This window comes from Muscardinus avellanarius (genome assembly GCF_963383645.1).
Source record: "Muscardinus avellanarius genome assembly, chromosome: 9".
NCBI classification, from domain to species: domain Eukaryota; kingdom Metazoa; phylum Chordata; class Mammalia; order Rodentia; family Gliridae; genus Muscardinus; species Muscardinus avellanarius.
Genome location: NC_137795.1, coordinates 94,194,279 through 94,216,778, shown reverse-complemented (window position 1 = coordinate 94,216,778; position 22,500 = coordinate 94,194,279). Strand labels below are relative to the sequence as shown.

Here is a 22,500-nt window from a genome sequence, read left to right as displayed (position 1 = left end):
GCGTGGTGGCACACGCTTGTAATCCCAGCATTCGGGAGGCTGAGACCAGAGGATCGCTGTTCGCAGACAACCTCAGCTACTTAGTGAGGCCCTCTGTAACTCAGTGAGACCTGGTTTCAAAATAAAGAATAAAAAATAGGGCAGGGGGTGTAGCTCGGAGGTCGAATGCCCCTGGGTTAAAAAAATAATAATAATAAAAAAACATCAGAAATGCATGCTTCACAGTTTGGGAGGCTAAAAGCCCCAAATCAAAATATCTGAAAGGAAATAAGCATAGTGGTGCATGCTTGTAATCCCAGTCCTTGAAAGGCTAAAATAGGAGGATCACAGGTTTGTAGCCATCCTCAGAAACTTGTGAGGCCCTCTGCTACCTAGTGAGACTTTCTTTCAGAATAAAAACAATAAAATAAGGCTGAAAGTATATTTTGTAAGTAGAATGCCCCTGGGTGCAATTTCTAGTAACACACACACACACACACACACACACACACACACACACACATACACACACACAAAATGTCAGAAGAGATGCTCAGACAGGCAAGGTGAGATTGCACGACTCGCCTGTAATCCCAGTACTTCGGAGTTTGAGGCCAGCCTCAGCAATATAGTGAGACTTTGAGCAACTTAGTAAGACCCTTGAAATAAATAACAAAAAGGGCTAGAGTTATAAGTCAGAGGTAGAATGCTCCTGGGCTCAATCTCCAGTATCACACAAACCAATAAAGAAGAGACAGAGACACGCTCCCCTTTAAAGGTTCTCTCCTAATTTCTGAGGCTTCTGGAAATCCTTGGGGTTCTTTGCCTCATCGCTACAGACTGCCACTTCTCCATCTGCCTTCCCATGATGTTCTTATAAAGGTAGCAGTTACTGAATTTATCATCCACCCTAATCCAGCATGCCCTCATCTTACAGCTGCATACATCCTTCTTTGAAAAATAAAATAACATCTGAGGTTCTGGGACACCTTTTGGCCTTTGGGAAACACTCTTTAAGTACCACCACATTCTCATGCCCATAGTCGAATGCTTGATGTTCTTGGGATATTTTTATGCACATTTTTTGGTTAGAACTTGCTTTACTTGTTAGCCCAGCAGCTAAGGCTGTACTTCTTGGCATCATCTGAAACATATTTCCGCCCTATTTTTCTCAGTGTCTGTATTGATTTCTCCTGGCTCCTTGGATTCTCAAGGCAAAGGGCCCTGAGCTGTTTCTACAAGTGTTGGCAGCTTCCCCAGGACCACGGCTTCGCATTCCTGCCCTCTGTGCTGTGACATGCAATGTGTATGCAATTTCGTCCCACTGTTGGCATTTGCGGCTCCAGTGAAGGAATCCAAGTTGCCTGATTCCACTGGAGGAGGTTACTGAGCCTTTCTCCATCGGGTACAGGCATTTGCTTTTCAGAGACAGGCCCAGTGCTGGCTGAGACAGCCTTCCTAGGATCCCCAGCCATTCTCTCTCCCAAGGTAGACACAGCAGGCAGTCTTAACTATCTATCTATATATCCCTGTATTTATATCTATATTATATATAAATTGGTATGCTGTAATTATACATCTAGGTGAGGTTCATATCATAAGCGGACGTGCACACAGGTCTCGGTGTGCTGCCCTTCAGGTCGCACCCCACTCCCCGCTGCCCATACCTAATAGCTGGATGGGTATGATGTCTTCATAGAGGGCACAGCATAACTGAGCTGTTCCATCAGTTCCTCCTTTCCCTCTCTCCCCCTCTCCCGCTCTCTACCCTTATCTTGTTCTGCAGTTACTAGTCACTCTCCTCGGTTATCTGCATTTTCATTTTCCACTGGGCTGTTCAAATTATGTAGCCAGGCACAGGACCAAACTTCTCATTGTAAGACAAGTTTAGAGCTATGAAAAGGTGCAAAAAACTAGAACAAACCCTTTAGAAGTGGATAAGAACTCGTATGCTCTCTTGGTTTTAAGTAGATGAGCATAAAAATAAAGAGATGCCAAGACCTGTATAATTATAAACATATATGTACCATCTTCCATGAAAAGAAACTAGGGTGATTTAGAGAAATAATTTTTATAGTGGAAGCAGGAAAAGATGATCCTGAAAATCTTTTCCCCCAGAAAGCAAAGGAATGCTCAGTGAGGAAACACAGAATGCCCCACAAACACAGAAGGGCAGCTCCATTAGGTAAGTAGAGCAGAAACATGAATAACAGCCAGGGTGGATAATAACCCCCGAATGAACAAAGGAATCGATGGAAACACCAACGCGAAGAAATAAATGAGCATAGGAAACTTTTCCTCCAGTATATAGTCAACTCAGAAATGTAGAAGAATTGATAGAATTAGAAAACCATCATCTGGGTTCTCTCCTTATTTCAAAATGACAAAAGAAAAAACAACAAGAAGTTGAGCCAAAATAGGCCAGCACAGTGTGCCGCCTATGCCAGCACGACTGTGCCCGGTGCATGCCCAGGGCAGGGCTGTTAGACAGTTCATCACTGGGAACATAGCAGGGGTCACTGCTGTAGGCACATCCCCACAGCAAGTGTCTGAGGCTTCTGTGCCTCCCAGGCTCCAAATGAAGCCACATCACCACCAGAGTCCTGCCCTTCCCAGCAGGGCGGGCATAAGAGAACCCCCCCACCCTAACTCAGACCTCCTGCTGCTGCCCCCACCACCCCACCATGCAAGGAGCTGCGTCCTCGAGATGGGAGAAAAACTGTCCTCTGGGGAAAACGCACAAATGCAATGGGAAATTATACTAAAGAAGAAAATCACCATTTTGGCAATCATATTGACAATCCATTAAAAAAATATCAAGATGCCCAAACTAGTAGGTAAACATTTAATGAGGAGTAGAATATTCACCTAGTCTTAAAGTACCTCTTTATAAAAAGGTTATCAATGACTAAAACAAAGAGGAACTTTATAATAGATGTGACTCATAGACACCACTTGTACTGGTTTTCTATTGCTGCTAACAAATTACCAGGCCCTGACAGCTTGAAACAGCATTCAGTTATAATGTTATGGGCAGCAGGGAAACTGCCACTTGCTCCTGGCCCCCTCTGCCCATCCACCCTCTTCAGTCTTTGGGCTGAAGAGGAGCACTGCCTAGATATTAACTACTCAACCTTTCTTTGTGTGTGTAAACTAAAAGTGTCTTCCCCTTTATATCAGTTTGTAAGAATTGGGGGAAATGCTAACTGGAAGGAATGTAACTGAGTTAGAGTGAGGTAGAAAACAGGTCTGAGCGGTTTTCAGACAATTCTGGGTATCAAAATGGCGAAGCCACCCCGGGCATGTTGGCGCACGCTTGTAATCCCCGCGCTTGGGAGGCAGAGACAGAAGGATCGTGCAGGTTCGAAGCCAGCCGCGCTGGCTTAAGAGACCCTGTTTCCAAATAAAATATAAAAACTGGGAGTGTAGCCCGGAGGTAGAAGGGTTTCATCCCTAGTACCACCAAAAGCAAACAAACAAACAAACAAAAGGAAAGCCAACACTGAGATGGACAGAAAAGCAGTACTTGTTTCTGTAGTGTGTTAAGAAGGTAAGTGAGGTTTTTAAAAGCTCACAGAGAAGCTTGGTTGTAGCTCGGTAGCAGCGCGTCTGCTGAACGTGTATAAGCTCCTGAGATCTTGTGCCTTTTCACCACGGGGAAAAATTATCTAGAAACGCTATCATTCTGTCAAGGTCCCAGGGCGCCCTGTGGTTGCAGAAAGACTATGACCTTCCTTTAGCAAGAATAAATACTTTCCTATAGCAATAATAGGATTTTATATACATTTTTAAATTTTTTGAACATTCATCAACTATCCTTACTGTTTTTCCCTGGAATTCAACCCAGTAAGTATACAGGGACTACCTTTTGGTTTCTGTAGAAACAAAATTCACACAGGCTTAGGGTTTTCGTGGTTTATTAACATTTTAAGCTTCAGTCTCTGTATAGTACATGAGATATTTGTGAGATTCCACATGTGGACTAAGCTCTATTGACTTTTGTATGGGTTGGTCCTGTGTACTTTGCACTACTGTTTCCAAATACTATCTGTATCAGTTATGAACTTGGCTGAGCTCCCAGCACCATGATTCGGCATTTGGACTGTCTTTGTCTTGCCTTTGGGTTTGGGGATTTGGCTTTCTGTTGGAGAAATCTGTTGGATGACATTGACAGATTTCTAGACACATACGACCTACCTAAATTGAACCATGAAGATATAGAAAACCTATACCAACCAAAAGTAAGCAAACAGAAACAGCAAGAAAAAGCCTTCCATCAAAGAAAAGCTTAGGTTGAAATGGATTCCCAGCTAAAGTCTAACAAACCTTTACTGCGTAAGTTTTTCTATGAAATCTAAAGAGATGAAAATCTTTCAAACTCCTCCTATGAGACCACCTTAATACCAAAACTGAATAAAAATCACTGAATAAAATTAGAGACCAATATTGTTGATGAACATAGATGCAAAAATTCTAAACAAATTACTGTCCATGAGCATTCAAAAGCACTTCAAGAAAATTGTACACCCTTACCAAGGTGGTTTCATCCCAGGAATGCAAGGCTGGTTTAACGTACGCAAATCAACACATGTTCTTCACCACATAAATAAAACTAAGAACAAAAGTGCGTACATGATCATCTCAATAGATGCTGAAAAAGCATTTGACAAAATTCAACACCCATTAATGTTAAAAAAAAACACTGCAGAAAATTGGAATAAAAGGAATGTACTTCAACATCATTAAGCCACTATACAGTAAACCCATAGCCAACATCATAACAAATGAGAAAAAACTGCGGGAATTCCCTTTAAAATCAGAAATAAGACAAGGATGCCCACCCTCGCCACTCCTCAATAAAATCCTTGAGAATCTTGCCAGAACAATAAGACAAAAGAAGGCTATCAAAGGAATTCAGATAAAAAAAAATAAGACTAATACATGCATGTCCCATAATCAGGTGGCCATGCGGTTGTAGTCATAAAGTCCCACCCATGTACATCTGGGACATCTTATTGTCCATGTTCATATCACTGGGACATCATAATGCAAGTGTTATTGAATTAGAAAATCCTTTGTGACTTGGAATAAAAAAAGGTGCATTATTTCTAATAAAATTTCTGCTAGAACTATTAAAACTATGAGTCAGTGAGATCTTTTTTATTTGGTGGTACTGGGGTTCTTGGAAACCCTTCTACTTCCGGGCTACACTCCCAGACCTGTTTTATATTTTATTTGGAAACAGGGTCTCTTAAGCCAACGAGGCTGGCTTCAAACCAGCACGATCCTCCTGTCTTCGCCTCCCAATCGCGGGGATTACAAGCGTGCGCCACCACGCCCGGCAGTCAGTGAGATCTTTACTAGGTTATTGGAATTCATCGGTCATCTACCTCCATGTAACTTTAGCTCATTATAATCACCACCACATATTTGCTCACTTCTTGGCAGGTTGGCGGTTCGGGCTGGACCGGTTGGCAAGCTTGTCCGTGCGTGCTCCACGTGGTGGCCTTTGGACATGCTCTGGTGTTCAGGCCTCCTTTGGGTAGGCCGAGATGACAGGGAAGACTTAGGTCCCTCTTCACAAGTCTTTCACCCTCTGGGAGTCTAATGTGCACTTATTCACATGGCAGAAACATCCTCACAGACCTTCTCTTGGAATATATGCGTTGCTATTTCTGCCAAGTTCTGCTGCTCAGGGTCAACTCTACTAAGGAGTCTAGGAGTAGAGAGAAATTACCTCTAGACAGGGGTCATTGCAAACAATCTGTAGCTTTTTTTTTTTTTTTTTTTTTTTTTTTTGCAGTTCTGGGGATGGAACCCAGGGGCACTCTACCTCTGAACTACACCCCCAACCCTATTTTTTATTCTTTTATTTTGAAATAGGGTCTCATTGAGTTGCAAAGATCCTTATTAATTAGCTGAGGCTGTTGGCAAACCGAGATCCTCCTGCCTCAGCCTCCCAGATGCTGGGATTACAAGCATGTACCACCACATCTGGCTAATCTGTGGCCATTTTTAACAAGGATGATGGAGGTTCGAAGTCGGCTTCAGCTACTTAGTGAGGGCCTCCGCAACTTAATGAGACCCTGTTTCAAAATAAAGAATTAAAAAAAGGGCTGAGGGTGTAGGTTAGAAGTAGAATGAATGCCCCTGGGCTAAATCCCCAGTCCTGAAAAAAATCTTTAACCATGTCCAAAAGGCTTAATAAAAGTTTTGTTTGTTTGTTTTGCTTTTTTTTTTTTTTTGGGAATGGGGATTGAATCCAGGGACATGCTATCCCTAAGTTATATCCCCAGTCCTTTTAAAATGTTTTGTTTTGAAATAGTGTCTCACTAGATTGCTGAGAATCTCAGTAAATTGCTGAGGTTGTCCTCAAACCTATGATCTTCCTGTCTCAGCCTACCAAGTACTGAGATTACAGGCGTCTGCCACCAGGCCAATCCTGTTCTGTACTTTGTGCCTGTGTATGGTACTGGGGATTGAATCCAGAAGCATTCTACATCTGAGCTACATTTCCAGCCCTATTTTTTTTTTTTTTAGCATTGCCCCCTGGGTTCAAACCCCAGTACTGCAAAAGAAGGAGGAGGAGGAAGAGAAGAAAGAGGAGAAGGAGAAGAAAAAGAAGGAGGAGGAGGAAAGGAGAAGGAGGAGGAAGGGAGAAGAAGAAAAAAAAAGAAGGAAAAGGAGGAATTTCTCTGTGCCTCTCCCTTCTATAAGAAAAAGAAAACCTGAACTACATTATAATGTGAGACTTTGGGGCACCAAATAAAAGTATATTTAAAAAGAGAAAAGGACAGAAACGGAACTTAGTATGGAACCTCTGCCCCGTGCAGTAAAGTGAGTTATTTAGTGTAGCTTGCATTCTTAACCAACTAAAACAATCATCGATGTCTTCCTAACACTTTGGAGCCTCCTAATATCTCTTCCTTTTGATGGTTATATGGTTGTTCATGTAAATGCAGTACTTTACTACTGGATTCCAGTGTTCAACTTTAAATGATCAACTTCAGAGGGAGTCTAGGGTTTTATAATTTAGAAACAATAGGAACACGTTTTTGTTTGTTGTTGTTGTTGTTGTTGTTGTTGTTGTTGTTGTTTACTGTTCTGAAGGTTGGATAATCCAAGATCATGGTGCACCAGGTCTGACACAGAGGGTCACATCCTGTACCCAGACCAGATCAGACAAGGACGGGCTAGTGTGTGGACTTAAGGAAAGAAAACTTATCAAAGGTAGCCAAATCCAGAAGGGATTCCTTAGTAACAGGTGGCTTCCAGCTTCCACCCCAAGCACTGTTGGCTGGTAGGGAGAACAAGAACTTCAGGGTTTCCCCTGTGTGCTAAGCAGTGTTTATAAATTCAGGATTCCTAGTTCTGTTATGTTGTGTAACGGCTTGTTTTAGCCCACTTTCTAAATGGAAAAATAACAAGTCAAAAAATTTGGAGGCGGTGACACCATTTTGTACTGCAACACTTGTGCAACTAGTTATATGATCTATCTGTGATTGGTAGTGTACAACGAGGGAAAAGCCTATTTTCCTTCAACCTCTGCCTTCAAATAGACAATTGGTCTAGCAGACACTAGGGGGCAGCATAGAACTGCCAGGGGAAAGGGAGAGTTGGTGGAGTTGGCTGTATTAAAACACCTGGCGTAGTAGCGCACGCTTGTAATCCCCGCGCTTGGAGGCAGAGACAGGAGGATCGTGCTGTTTCGAAGCCAGCCTTGTTGGCTTAGAGACCCTGTTTCCAAATAAAAATATAAAATAGGTCTAGGAGTGTAGCTCGGAGGTAGAAGGGTTTCCAGGAACCCCAGTACCACCAAAAAAATAAAAAAAGGAACCTGAAGAAAGACAGGTGGATATAACCAACTTAATGGACACCAAGGCCAGGGTGATAACCAGGGCTTTGGCCCTCAAGAATTTTGATAAAAGAGTAATAAAACATGGTATCCTCGAAGCAAGATCTATGGACACAGTGAAGGTGGTGCTTAGTATATGCATTATATAAACAAGAACTTGAGCGGGTCAGCGCCACTGAAAATCATGGCCACTTGTCTAGTTCTAGGAACTGAGACAGTATTCAGAGTTAGAATACCCTGACTGAAGGGTCACGTCTCCTTGGGGAAGTTCTCTGTGGCACCACAGCAAGTAATTACAGTAGCTATGCACAGCCCTTCCTCGGAGGAACCTCAAAGGCCACTCTACTGGAGACAAAGCACAGGGGCATCCACCTCTGAACTAATCCCCAGCCCTTTAAAAAAATTTTTTTTTTTGGAAACAAGGTTTTGCTACATTGCTCACCTCGAATCTGCAATTCTCCTTTCTCAGCATCCTAAGTGCTGCGATTTCAGGCATGCACCCTTGTACCTGGATATTCAGTCAATAACGTAATAAACATCTACTGCCTTTGCAACTAAGATTCATACACATACTGAAAAATACAGAAATGTGACGAGTAACTTTTATGGCTAGTAGTGAATATTGAAAAAGAATTATTACTTAAGTATTTGTCAGCATCTTCCTTCAGTGGTGTAAAAGGAGAATTCACTCACCTGCCAGGAGGCATATAACAGTGTGCTCAGTTCTGATCAGTTGAGGTACCGACTCAGATTTAATGTCTTTTTATTATCCTCCCTGTTCAACATTCATTTCAGACTTGTTCTATCTATTGGAAAGATAACGTGCAGCCAGCAATATACATATATTCATATGGTGGCTTTATCTCTCCAAACAGTGATGTAAATTAGAATTCCATCATATTTATCAGTTTTTCATGAATTTGGTTATAATGGAATATTCGAAGATCATTCCTGAGTATCCTAACAAAAAGTATTTTTTTTTTACTTTTTGGGTGCTTTATAGTCTCACATCATAATGTAAATCATGTTGACAATGATATATTTAAACACACTCTTGGTGCTCCCCCCCCCAAAAAAAATGTATTTTTTTGTGGTACTAGGGGTGGAACCAGGGGCTTTTCTACCTCAGGGCTACACTCCCAGTTCTATTTTGTATATTTTATTTGAAACAGGGTCTCACTAAGTTGCTGAGAGCCTCACTAAGTAGCTGAAGCTGGCTTCGAACCTGGTGATCCTCCTGTCTCAGCCTCCCAAACACTGGGATTAAAAGCATGTGCCACCATGCCCGGCTCCAAAATGTATTTTAAAAAATGGACTTGAAGAGCAGGGTATGGTGGTGCATACCTATAATGCCAGTACTTGAGAGGTTAAAACAGGAGGATTGAAGGTTCATGGCCAGTCTCAATAACTTAGCGAGGCCTTCTGCAACTTAGTGAGATCCTATTTCAAAACAAAAACTAAAATAGGGCTGGGGGCATAAATTGGAAGTGGAATCCCCCTGGGTTCAATCCCCTTTACCATAAACACCAATAAAAGGACTTTTAAATTTGCAATACTAGAGCGGGCATGGTGGCACACACTTGTAACCCCAGCATTTGGGAGGGTGAGACAGGAGGATCGCAGTTCGAGGACGGCCTCAGCTACTTAGTGAGGGAGGCCCTTTGCAACTCAGTGAGACCTTGTTTCAAAATAAAGACCTTTCTTAACATGAAATTTTTCCTAAGTATTAGTTGGAAACCAAATTCCTGGTCACTAGAGGTGTCTGAACATAAGGCCAACTGTGATATTGAAGATGCGGAGGGACTCCAGTGCCTCCAAGCCCCGCCATCCTTGAGAGCCTACAGCCCCAGGCTGGCTGGCACAGGCGGAAGCTTCTGATTCAGCCACATCCTTTGCCCGGTAGCCTAAAGACCTCAACTGCTTGTTAGCCTTGTAGTCATCCTTTACCTTGGCTGCAAGCCCCCACTCAGCTCACCTGCACGCGATGCGTGTTTGCAGACGCAGGGCCGGCCTCCAGGAGGAAAAGCAACCAGATCAGCTCATCAGGGCCCTTGCAGCTATGAACATGCAGTTTTGCTCTGGTGAACTCATAATGGATGATGTTGCACGGCTGATAATCATGATGAAGCAAGTGCTTTAAATCCATGACTAAGTGCTTGCTTGCCAGCTTACTGGTAGAAGAGAATTAAGCTATAAAATGTTAGGATTGTCTGCCTTAGAATAGAATTAAGTAACAAAACTAGGATTTTTTGCCTAGGAACATTACCTGTTTGTTTATAGATAAATCAAGCAAAGCTGAAAGACAGAAGCTACACCCTGAGTGCTGGAATCAAAGAGAAGAAAGAAGGAGTAGAAAGATCTCTTTTCCTGACACCCTTTTCACTCTGAGAACCAAGGCAAAAATTAAGAAAATGAGATCAAGAGATCAGGCATTTAGGACCAGCTCCAAATAGTTGCCAAGAAGCAGTGAACTTAAGATGTTCAAAGTCTCTTCCGGGGCTTTAGAATCTGCAAGACAAGTAGGAGAAGGGATTTATTTCGGTGGATGTGGAAATAATAATACTTTAGGAAGAGTTGAGGTAAGTGGGTTTGGTGGTGCACTCCTTTAATCCCAGGACTTGGGAGGCTGAGAAATGAGGGGCTCGGGTTTGAGACCAGCCTCAGCCACTTAGTGAGACCCTTTTTCAGAATAAAGACTTTCTGAAAAGGACTGGCACTATATAGCTTCAAGGTAGAATGCCTGTGGGTTCAATTTGCAGTACCAATAAACAAGAAGAAATTGTGATTTCCTATTTTCTCAATTCATTAACTTGTTCGGTTTCTGCATTTTTAAAGAAAATACTTAGCTGGGTGTGGTGGTACACACTTGTAATCCCAGTCTTTGGGAGGCTGAGACAGAAGGATCCTGGTTCCTGGACAGCCTCGGCTATTGAGTGAGGCCCTTTGCAACTCAATGAGATCTTGTTTCAAAATAAAGAATAAAAAATAGGGCTGGGTTCCATCCCAGTACTGGCAAAAAAAAGAAAGAGAGAGAGAGAGAGAGAGAGAGAGAGAGAGAGAGAGAGAGAGAGAGAGAAAGGAAGGGAGAAAGAAAGAAAGAAAGAAAGAAAGAAAGAAAGAGAAAGAAAACACTTGTTGGGCATAGTGGCTCATGCCTATAATCCTAGTAGTTGAGAGACTGAGAAAAGAGGATTGCAGGTTCAAAGCCAGCCTCAGAAATTTACCTCAGCGGAGTCCCCACGGCCACTCACTGAACAGATGGGAAGGGCTAAAAACAGAAAGCCAGATTCAGAGACTTTTCTTTTGGTGGAGGGGTGGCCCAGGACCTGTGGTGGTGAGGGCAATCCTGGTTCGGTGGTAAGGGGCTCCCAAGGCCTGTGGAAGTGCCGGAGACCCAGGCAGAGGGATGTCAGAGCTTAGGTGGTAAGAACCTGAAGGGGAGGGGGCTTCCAGAGCCTGTGGCGGTGCAGAAACCTGGTGGGGGACACCTCAGGGCTGATGGTGACGGGAATCCCAGAACCCCTTGGGTACTTACAAGAGGTGGATGGAGGCAAAACTTACCCAAAAATGATTCTAGTTGGTGTTGGCGATTGGATCTGGGATCATCAAAATGGCCTTCTGGTCTAAACCTCATGGAAGAAGGAAAGAAGGTGGGGGAGGTGGGTGGTGCTGGTTTACTAAAGGGTGGCCAGCTGGCAAGGTTTCACCTGCCAGGCACGAGACACCTTTCCAAGTTTCGGCACCAGAATGTTGGAGGATACAGGCACGAAAGAAACACGGCTCAACAGACCAGACCGGCTTTCTATGGGGTAAAGCCTGGTGTGAGGTGGGTGGCTGACCGTGAGAGAGAGTTCCCGAGAGTCATCTCAGGGCAGGCTAATGGTCAGGGGGCCTTTCACTTTCTTTCCTGCAGTTTCTTGGGCTTCTTTTTTTCTGGGTCCCCTCTGGCCAGACCTCACAGCGCCCACACACATCCTGAATAATTGTTTGTTTATAATAGAAACCAACTAGAAACCAGCCAAGGGGAGGATGAATGGCAGAAAGATTGATCATAAAGCAATCTTTTATAATCATTAAGACAGAAAGAATAAAAGCAAAGTTTTTAAAGAAATGTACAAAAAAGTTCATTTGTGGCATTTTGTTTAAAAGTAAATATGCAGTGGTGGCGCATGCCTCTAATCCCAGTTCTTGGGAGGCTAAGACAGGAGGATCACAGGTTTGAGGACAGCCTCAGCAACAGTAAGAATTCCATCAACCTAGCAAGGCCCTGTTTCAAAATAAAAATAAAATTGAGCAGGGATTGTAGCTTGGAGGTAGAATGCCCCTGGGTTCAATCCCCAGTACCACTACCACCAAAACAACAACAATAATAACAACAACATACAGGTATATGCAGAAGAAAGGCTGGATAAAATAGCACTCATCAATGTCATTTTGAGTCATGTGAATAAAGGTGACTTATATTACTACATTTGCAATCTTGTACATTTTTCACGTTTTCCATAGTGAGTATAAAGCTTTTTTATTGAGGGAGGGTACTGAGGATTGAGCTGAGAGATATTCTACCATTGAGCTACACCCCAGCCCTACTTTATTTTTCATTTTGAAATAGAGTATCTCTAAATTGCTGAAGGTTTTGCTAAATTTCTGAGGCTGGCCTCAGAAATATTGGAATTACAGGCTTGTGCCACCATACCCATCTATCCTAATTCCTTTTTATTTTGAAACAGGGTCTGGCTGAGTTTATGGGTATCTTGCTGAAGGGTAAATTGCTGAAGATGGCCTTGAACCTGCCATCCTCCGGTCTCAGCCTCCCAAGTACTGAGATTAAGGGCATGCACCACCACACCCAACATTTTATAAAATCACAAATTTTTTTTGTTTTTAAGGTAGGCATAAGAATTTTTCAACTTTATTATAAACACATTGAGGAAGCCCATTGTTCAAAGCCCACCACACCCAACATTTTATAAAATCACAAATTTTTTTTGTTTTTAAGGTAGGCATAAGAATTTTTCAACTTTATTATAAACACATTGAGGAAGCCCATTGTTCAAAGCCCCAAATCCCAAATATATAAATAATATTAGCATAGAAAATTTCTGTCTGAAAATGGACTTGGAGACACAAGCTTGTAATTCCAGCAATTGGGAGGCTGTGACAGAAGGATTGCAGATTTGAGGGCAGCCTCAGCAAGTAGTGAAATAATCATCAACCTCCTGAGAACCTGTTTCAAATAAGAAATTTTAAAAAAAAATAAAATAAAAGAGGGTTGGGGCTGTAGCATGAAGGTAGAATGCCCCTGAGTTAAAAACTAAATACAAAAAAAGAAAGAAAGAAAAAAAAAATCCTGTCTGAATGATAAATGGATTAATTTTTATTCTCTGGGAGAGAAATTCTTTTACCGTCTCAGAGCAACTAGATAGGTGCAAGTTAAAATCCATACACCATTTTACTTTCCTTTTAGGAGACTAGCCAAAGGGAACAAATTTAGAAAAACCTGCGAAAGCTGTCAGAATCAAAGCTGCTTGTGCCAAGCCCTAACCACACTTAATAAAGGTAGCCAGGAGTTTATGAAGAAGATCCCATAGTCATATCCCTGATGACAAGAGCCTTCCCCAGAGCCTGCCAGATCCACGGCTGTGCAAAAACGGCATTGAAACTTTGCATAAAGAGATACTTCTGCAAGGACAACTGCCCACCAGCCGTGTATTTAGTCTGGGACTGAGTAATTCCTGTTTTTGATGCGTGTACCCAAGGATTATTAACTCAAGATAATGTTTTAATCTTCCTCATTTTGCCTTTGAAAACTTTCCTTGTCCTCAACCTTAAACACCCACTTGGTTTACTCAAATGACTGTACATCTGTAATGTCCGGTCCCAGATAAACCTATTACTCTTTGGAGAAGCTTTCGCGGGTGTTAGGTTGACAGCCCCCTACGTGTTGCTCACAAAGTCATTCATACATTTCCCAGCAGGGAAAACTGGCCAGAGGTTTTTCTGCTCACGTCCATTCTCTGTAATGCAGCTTACAAAAGACTGAAAGAGACTTCCTGTTGCAGGACAGGGCTGGGCTGGGCTGGGCGCTGGCCCCTCCCCTGCAGCCAGAGCCAGCCTCCTCAGCAGGGACATAAGACACCCCTTCACCAGGCTCAGGACAGCTCCCGCCGGCTTGACTGCATCTGCACCAGCCATGGCCACCTTTGTGCAGCTCAGCAACAAAGCCAAGATGCCCATTGTGGGTCTGGGCACCTGGAAGGTAAATCTGAACTCGTGGACGCCAGCTTTCTTCCTGCGTTGTTGGGCATTTTCTCCTTTCTGCCTTTAGTCAGGCTGGGGCTGGAGAGGTGAGATGCAGCCCTACAGCAGAACTTGAACTGCTTTGCTTTCTCAGTGATGATGCAGGCTACAAAGCTTCAAGGCTAGCTTTTCTCGCAGGAAGGTGCTTTGCTAGAAGTCACCAAGATTCAAGCGGGCATGAGACTTAAAAAAAAAAAAAAAAAAAAAAAAGGCAGCTGCTCTCCTAGCAGTCTGCTTCTTTAATTTTTGTTTACTTTTATTTTGTGTGTGTGTGTGTGTGTGTGTGTGTGTGTGTGTGTGTGTCTCACTGGGAATTGAACACAGGATCATTCTGTCTCTGAGCTATATCCAGCCTTATTTTATTTTTTTATTTTGAAACATTATTACCAAGTTATTAAGGGCCCCATTACATTGATGAGGCCCTCTTGACCCTGTGATTGGCTGTCGCCACCTCCTACTTACTTGAGAATGCAGGGATGGATTACCACGCCCGGCTTCCTTTTTTACTTTTACTTTTATTTTTGTGGCACTGGGAACTGAACCCAGTATACTAAGCTACATGGCCAGCTTTTCGTTTTTCTTTCTTTCTTTTTTTTTTTTTCCTTTTTATCCAGGGGGCATTCTATCTCTGAGCTATTTCCTCAGCCCTTTTTAATTAATTTACTTTTTTAATTTTATTTTTATTTTGAAATAGAATCTCACTAAGTTGCTGAGGTTGGCCTCACAACTACAACCCCCCCCCCCCCCTGTCCCAAGTACTCGAATGACTGTGCCCAGACACAGGCATTTTAAAAATTTGAGACAGGTTCTCATTAATTGCTCAGGCTGGCCTCAAACTTGAGATCCTGTTCCTTTAGCCTCCTGGGTCACAGGGATGACAGGCAGGGGTCACCGTGTCACTTTAGCAGCCTTTTCCCTCCAAACCTCCTTAGTTCTGGGCCACTTATCCCCATTTGCTCTGAATCATTTATCTGTTCTGCTATGGTATGGCACTGAGCCCTGCAGCGTCCATGTGGCCCGGGGGTTTGTTAGAAACTCAGAGTGTCGGACCTGCCCTGTGACACTGAATCTGCACAGACTTTTTCAAGATCCCCACGTGGCCCCCAGGCATGTGGAGGTCTGAGGGGCACTGGGACCACAGAGAGCCTGGGCTGTGGTGAGGAGTTCAGCCCTGGCCTGGCTAGAGCAGCTACCAGAGCACCATAAGGCACATCCCCGTGCCTCGTGCAGCAGGCTGGTGAGCCCATATGGTACTTTTTTTTTTGGTGGTTGTGGTACTGGGGTTCCTGGAAGCCCTTCTACCTCTGGGCTACACTCCCAGACCTATTTTTACATTTTTATTTGGAAACAGGGTCTCCTAAGCTATCGCGAGCAGCTGGGTTCAAACCTGCGGGATCCTCCTGTCTCTGCCTCCCAAGCGCGGGAATTATAAACCTGCGCCACCACGCCGGACCCCATAGGGTACTTCTAGTGCTCTTCTTTTTTCTTTTGCTGGGGGTCAAAAAGAAAGTCTATTCTTAGAATTTTTTCTATGTCTCCTTTTTCTGAAACAATATAATGGTTTGCAATACATTGCATTATATTTCTGAAATAATCTAATGGTTGCCCTACTGAGGCTAGGTGTCAGGTAATGTGTTAAAGTTTGCATTCATGTGGTAAGTAACCAACACAAGGACCTCTTGAGGCAGGGGTGGGGATGGGAGGCTATTAGTCCTATCCTGCAGGCCAGACAGAGACAGATGGAGGAATCTTTTCATGAGCATGTCCCCAGTATGTGAGACAGCTTGGACGATTCCCTGCTCTGTACCATCAAATGGGATCTGAAATCCCTCTGAGTTACTTCACAATCTAGTATTTGATCTGGTTTTTAGAATATGCATTGGGATCCCAGGTGCAATGTCAAATACCTGTAATCCCTGGGACTTGGGATGCAGAGGCAGGAGGATTGCAATTTCAAGGCCAGCCTGGGTGACTTAATGAGACCCTATCTCAACATTTAAAATATATAAAAAGAGTTTGAGGTGTCTCTCTATGTTAGGTGCCCCTGGTTCAATCCCAGTACCACAATAAAAATTTTTCAGACCAGACATAGTGGCTCACACCTGTAATCCTAGTAGTTGGAAGACTGAGACAGAAAGATAGCAAGTTCCAGGCCAGCCTTTGCAAATTATCCAAATTATCGCCATCCTGTTTCCAAGTCAAAAATAATATATATTAAAGAAAAAAGTACTGGTATTATAGCTCAAAGGTAGAATGTCCCTAGGTTCAATCCCCAGAAGCAAAAAAAAAAAAAAAAAAAAAAAAAACAAACCTCTGTCACTCCCAGCCCTGTAGACACATCAAGATTTCCCTGAAAGAGCCGGGCATGGTGGTGCACACTTGTAACCCCAGCATTCAGGAGGCTGAGACAGGACGGAGCATGGTTCAAGGACAGCGTCAGCTACTACTTAGCGAGGCCCTTTGCAACTCAGTGAGGCCCTGTTTCAAAATTAAGAATAAAAAAAATAGACCTAGGGGTTGTAGCTCAGAGGTAGAACCCCCCTTGAGTTCCATCCGCAATACACGCCCCCCCCAAAAAAAAGATTTACCTGAGCCGGACATGTTGCTGCATGCTTGTAATCCCACATTTGGGAGGCTGAGACAGGAGGATCGCAGGTCAAGGACAGCCTCAGCTACTACTTAGTGAGGCCCTTTGCAACTCAGTGAGACCCTGTTTCAAAATAAAAGAATAAAAAAATAGGACTGGAGGTGTAGCTTGGAAGTAGAATGCCCCTGGGTTCCATCCTCAGTACCGAAAAAAAAAAAAAAAAAAAAAAAAAAAAAAAAGATTTACCTGGATTATCTTGGTCCAGCATAGCATTCCTATAATTTCACTATTTGGGAGGCTGAGCCCCAAGTATCCCAGGTTTAAGACCAGCCTCAGCAACCTAGATCTTCAGCAATTTAGTTAGACTGTTTCAAAATACAAAGGGCTAGGGTGTAGCCCAGAATTAGAATGCCTCTGAGCTCAATCCCTAATATAAGGAAAAAATTATCTGGATTAGAAGTTAATTGCTATTTTTAAGAAAAAATTAATACTGAAAATTAAGCACAGGGGCACTATACCCCTGAGCTACAACTCCAGCCCTTCTTATGATTTTATTTTGAGATAGGATCTTGCTAAATTACCCTGGCTGGCCTGAAACTTGCAGCACTCCTCCCTCAGCCCCCTGACTCTCTGGTGTTACAAGCAAGCACCACTGTGACCAGCTGAGAGTTGACTTTTACCTAGAATAGTACACGAGCTCCTAATCTAAATTAACTCATTCTTTTCTATTCTCTTGAAAGGTTTTCCAAAGTACATTTTTCAATACTTATGAGGGAGGGACAGGAGGATCTCAGGTTCAAGGCCAGCCTCAGCAATGTAACAAGACTCGGCAACTTTGTGAAATCCTCTTTCCAAACCAAAAAAATAAATAAAATAAAAGCAGTCAGCGGGTATAGGACAGGGATAGAATGCCCCTGGGTTCAATCCTCAGTGCCACTATCATGAAAAAAAAAAGGTACAATTTCTTCCCAGATGTGCTGTGGCAACTGAGACCCAGTGAGGTCTTGGTTTGGAGGAAGCGGGCCATGCCCAGCCCACTGTTGGAGCCGTGGGGTAAAGTGTCTGATGGGCTTTCCTGTCACCTTTCAGTCTCCCCCCAACAAAGTCAAGGAGGCCGTGAAGGCGGCCATTGATGCAGGATACCGCCATATAGACTGTGCCTATGCCTACGAGAACGAGAATGAGGTGGGAGAAGCCATCCAGGAGAAGATCCGAGAGAAGGTTGTGAAGAGGGAGGACCTGTTCATCGTCAGCAAGGTACGCGGGCCCGTGCGGGGGAGTCTGGGCTTCCGCACCAGATGTGGTCAGCACCAAGGACTCCACCAGCCTTCCCTACGCACCTGCATTTGCCCCGGCCTCTTCTTCTCTGCCTCTGACATCACTGCACACACACAGCCACAGCAGGCCGGGCTCCGTGGTGCGCACCTCGAATCCCAGAGACTCGGGAGGCCGAGGCAGGAAGATTGCAAGTTCGTGGCCATCTGAGCAAAGGGGCAAACCCCGTCTCAGAATAGGAGACGAGAAGGGCTGGGTGTAGGTTGGTGTTAGAGCAGCCTGGGTTTGAGCCCCAGTACTGCCCACAAATCAAGCCTCCATACTAGTGTTGGTATGTGGAGGATGCTACTGACACCCATCTTCCTGTTCAAAAGAAAAATAAACTTGAAACCCTGTTTCAAAAAAAAAAGAAAGAAAGAAAGAAAGAAAGGGCTGGGAGTGTAGTTAGTGGTAGAAGGTCCCTGGGTTCAGTCCCTAGTGAGACACACACACACACACACACACACACACACACACACCCATAGAATGCTATAGAATATTTTAAAAAATCAATGAAAGCCAGGCATGGTGGCGCATGCTTGTAATCCCGGTACTTGGGAGGGCAAGACAGGAGGATCGCTGTTCGCAGACAGCCTCAGCTACTTAGTGAGGCCCTCTGCAACTCAGTGAGACTCTATTTCAAAATAAAGAATAAAAATTTGGGCTTTGGGGGGTAACTGCGAGGTAGAATTCCCCTGGGTTCAATCCCCAGCACCAAAAAAAAAAAAAAAAAAAAAAAAAAAATCAATTAACTTCCCTCAACACTTAAGAAGTGTGATCAGCTCCTGAGAGCCTGGCTGCTCAATGGATGGGGTATCTCCACCTGTTGGAGCATTCCTCCTCTCCAACCCAACGCCTCGCTGTTGTTCTCCCAGCTCTGGTGCACCTTCTTCGAGAGGAAGTACCTGAAGGAAGCCTTTCAGAAGACCCTCAAGGACCTGAAACTGGACTACCTGGACCTCTACCTGATTCACTGGCCGCAGGGAATGCAGGTTTGAGCTGCTGCCACGCAGGGTGGCATGGGGGGGGGGGCTGCAGCAGGAGTTTTTGTGCACACAGGAGGGCGCTGATGGGGAGGGAGGCCCAGGCTACATTGGGCCGCAGAGGTGGCGCATTGCTTAGGTTTCCTTGTGCTTGATTCTGTGAGAAACTATGAGATCTGCTGGCTCGCAAAAGCTGCGACATGTTACCTTTGCTTGATTTCATGTCCAGGGTAACTCTTAGGGCACTATTGTCTACCATTATTTCAGGGTTTAACCCTTCTGGTAAGCAAAGCACACCCTGGGTGTGGCATCTTTGAAGAAAGGCCCAAGCTTGGAGGTATGGGCAGACAGCCATTCCTCACAGCAGAAACAGTACTTGCTGGCTGAGGCTCAGCTCCTGTCTGCTCCCAAGAACTCCCAGCCTCTCCCCTCATGACTAGCTAGGGCCATGATGGGGCATCATGCCCAACTCCAGGCTTCTAGAGGTTATAAAAATAAAAGTTGATTAATATCTTTCCCAGAAACCCACACCCTTGAGATCTAACCCTTGTCTAGTGACTTTGAAATTAAAGTTTGCTCCAAGTTTATATGGGGTCTAAGTATATGAGCTTAATATCCACAGTGATAATGATGGCTTCATGGATTTAAAATCAATGCAGCAGATTCTAAAATATAAAGATTTGCCTCGCATAGCTGGATGTGGTGGCACACACCTGTAATCCCAGTACTTGGGGGCGTTGACAGGAGGATCGCATGAGTCAGGGGCCAGGGTTTTGTTTAAAACAAATATCTATGTGCAGATTCTAGTTAAGCATTTTCTCCTTTTCCAGCCCGGGAAGGGCTTCTTCCCCACCGATGAGAAGGGCAATTTCCTCATCAGCAAATGGACGTTCTTGGATGCCTGGGAGGTAGGTTCTGGTTTCTCTAAGTGTGCTGGGAGAGAAAACTTCCCTTCTGTCAGCCATGAGACCCCCCTGGTGTGAAGGCGCCCATGTGCCTTGTGCCTATTAACACTGCGTTCTCCAGCTCTTCTTCCTCCTTCCTCGTCGGCTTTGGATGTGGGGTCCATCTGACACCATTTACATGTTCAGAGCTAAGACCAATGAGAAGAGAAATGTAATGCACCCTGGTTGGGGGTGGTGCACGTGTTGTTCCAAACCTATGGGGAGGAACTTGGAACAGGTGTTTTAGCCTCAGTTTGCATGTATTAGCCAAGTAACCTGGGTTAGGTTATTTAACTCTTAGAAGCATCAGTTTCTTCATTAAAAAATATTACAATGCTGCCAGGCATGGTGGCGCACACTTGTATCCCCGCGCTTGGGAGGCAGACACAGGAGGATCGCGCAGGTTCGAAGCCAGCCGCACTGGCTTAAGAGACCTTATTTCCAAATAAAAATTATATAAAAAAATAGGTCTGGAAGTGTAGCCTGGAGTTAGAAGGGTTTCCAGGAACCCCAGTACCACCAAATATATATATAAATAGTAGCCATAAAAAGCAACAAAATAGTAGCCATAAAAAGCAACATAATTCCTAGTACTTGACTATAGAAAAAAAAATCAACCATTTATTTTCCTGCCATGAACTATATCTTTTCAGAGAAAATTTCAGGACCAATGATTTAATGAAAATATAATGTTTTATGTGTATGGTCTCAAAATGAAAATTATGGCAAGGCTCACATGAGATCCAGGATTTTAGCAATCCTTTTATATTAAATGGTGTGTATTCACTGCGTAGGATGGCTGCAATGTACATATTACCCTATAGAACACGACCTGCTGAATAGCTTAGTAATAACTCATTGAGATATGAAGATTACAAATCTAATATTTACTATACACGATATTTTCCCTAACTTTGATGATGGTACTGTATTATTCTATTTTATTGGTACTAGGATTGAACCCAGGGTTATTTTACCTCGGAGCTACATCCTCAGCGCTTTTATTTTATTTATTTATTATATTTGGGGGGAGGTTGGGGATAGAACCCAGGAGCATTCTACCTTTGAGCTACACCTCTGGCCCTATTTTATTCTTTATTTTGAAACAGGGTCTAAGTTGCAGAGGGCCTCAGTAAGTAGCTGAGGCTGTCTGTGAACCGTGATCCTCCCATCTCAGCCTCCCAAATGCTGGGATTACAAGTGTGTGCTACCATGCCCGGCTTTATTTGTTATTTTGAACACAGTCTTGCTACATTGCTGAGGCTGGTTTCAAATCTACAATCTTCCTCTCTCAAATTCCCAAGTCCTAGGATTACAGGTGTGTGACATGGTACCCAGCTTTTGCCATGAGTTTTTGAGGCCCACTTTAAATCCCACTTGCGAAGTCTCCCCTGCTCTCCTTCCTTGTGCTCAGGGCTGTGCCTCAATCATCTTTACCTCACACAAGCTGATCTTCCATCCTCGGCCTCAGGGCTGTGGCTGATCGCTCCCTAGCAGGGAACTTTTGGGCCTGAATTGGTCTGTAAGAATCTCAGAAGCAGGAAGCTCACTGTGTCCTTTTATACTGATAACTGCTGGGATGGGAACCAGACATCTAGATGGGTAATAAGGGCACGTTGACTTTGGGGATGGCCACGAACAGCTGATGTGCTATGTTAGGACACGTGTAAAACATGCTCATCATAGGCCAGACAGCGATCAAGACTCCCTTCCTCAGGGGTAAGACCCTTTTCACAGTTTGGGCTGAGAGAGAGGCCAGTGGCCAGATTTCAGCCCCACCCACCTCCTGGCTGCGGGTCTGACTGGTACCCAGTTTCTCTGTGTGACCTTTACCTACTACAAACCAGATTGTGGCTGGCCTGGGAAAGAGAGCTCCCAACCACAAGTGATGCTTCTCTGCAGGGGCGGCCTCCTTCCTGGCTAGTGCAGCTCGCTTGGGGTGGGGTGAGGCTGGAGCAGGAACACACAGCCTTCACCTGCCTGGGGCAGGAGAGAGCAAGAGCTGGGACCATTCTGCCTCTGCACCACACCTCCAGTACTATGTTGGTTTTATATTGAAACAGGGCCTCCCAAGTATGGCGATTCCAGGTTTACACTGTATGTCCAGAAAAAAATTTCCTTTAATGCTTTGTCTAACCCATTTTTTAAATCTATTTCTCCTAACTCAGAGAAGAAAAACCAGTGTTCCCTTGGTCCCTCTAGCATTTCCCAAAAGGTATTCGTTTTTCTACGGCAGGTCATGGAGGAGCTGGTGGACGAGGGGCTGGTGAAGGCGCTCGGTGTCTCCAACTTCAACCATCTGCAGATCGAGAGGCTCTTGAACAAGCCGGGACTGAAACATAAACCAGTGACGAATCAGGTAAACTCTGTTTAGAGAACAGGCCTTGTCCGTTTACGTGTGTGTGTGTGTGTGTGTGTGTGTGAATGGGGATTGAACCCACAGAGGATGGGTACCTCTAAACTTCAACTACAGTACTTTTTACTTTTTTTGTTGTTGTTGTTTTAAAGTAGGGCCTCTCTAGGTTGCTGAGAATCTCA

General features: G+C 44.1%; 1 protein-coding gene across 1 annotated transcript in view; it reads left to right on the top strand.

Moving 5' to 3' along the window:
* Nucleotides 1-14,027: 14,027 nt before the first annotated feature.
* Nucleotides 14,028-22,500, top strand: part of LOC308267024 (aldo-keto reductase family 1 member B1) — a gene marked incomplete at both ends in the record, with an annotated part of 118,904 nt that continues 110,431 nt past the window's right edge. The window contains 2 exons of the mRNA XM_080701452.1: nt 14,028-14,093; nt 17,811-17,978. Coding sequence (XP_080557578.1) covers nt 14,028-14,093; nt 17,811-17,978 — 234 coding nt within the window. The remainder of the gene's footprint in view (nt 14,094-17,810; nt 17,979-22,500) is intronic.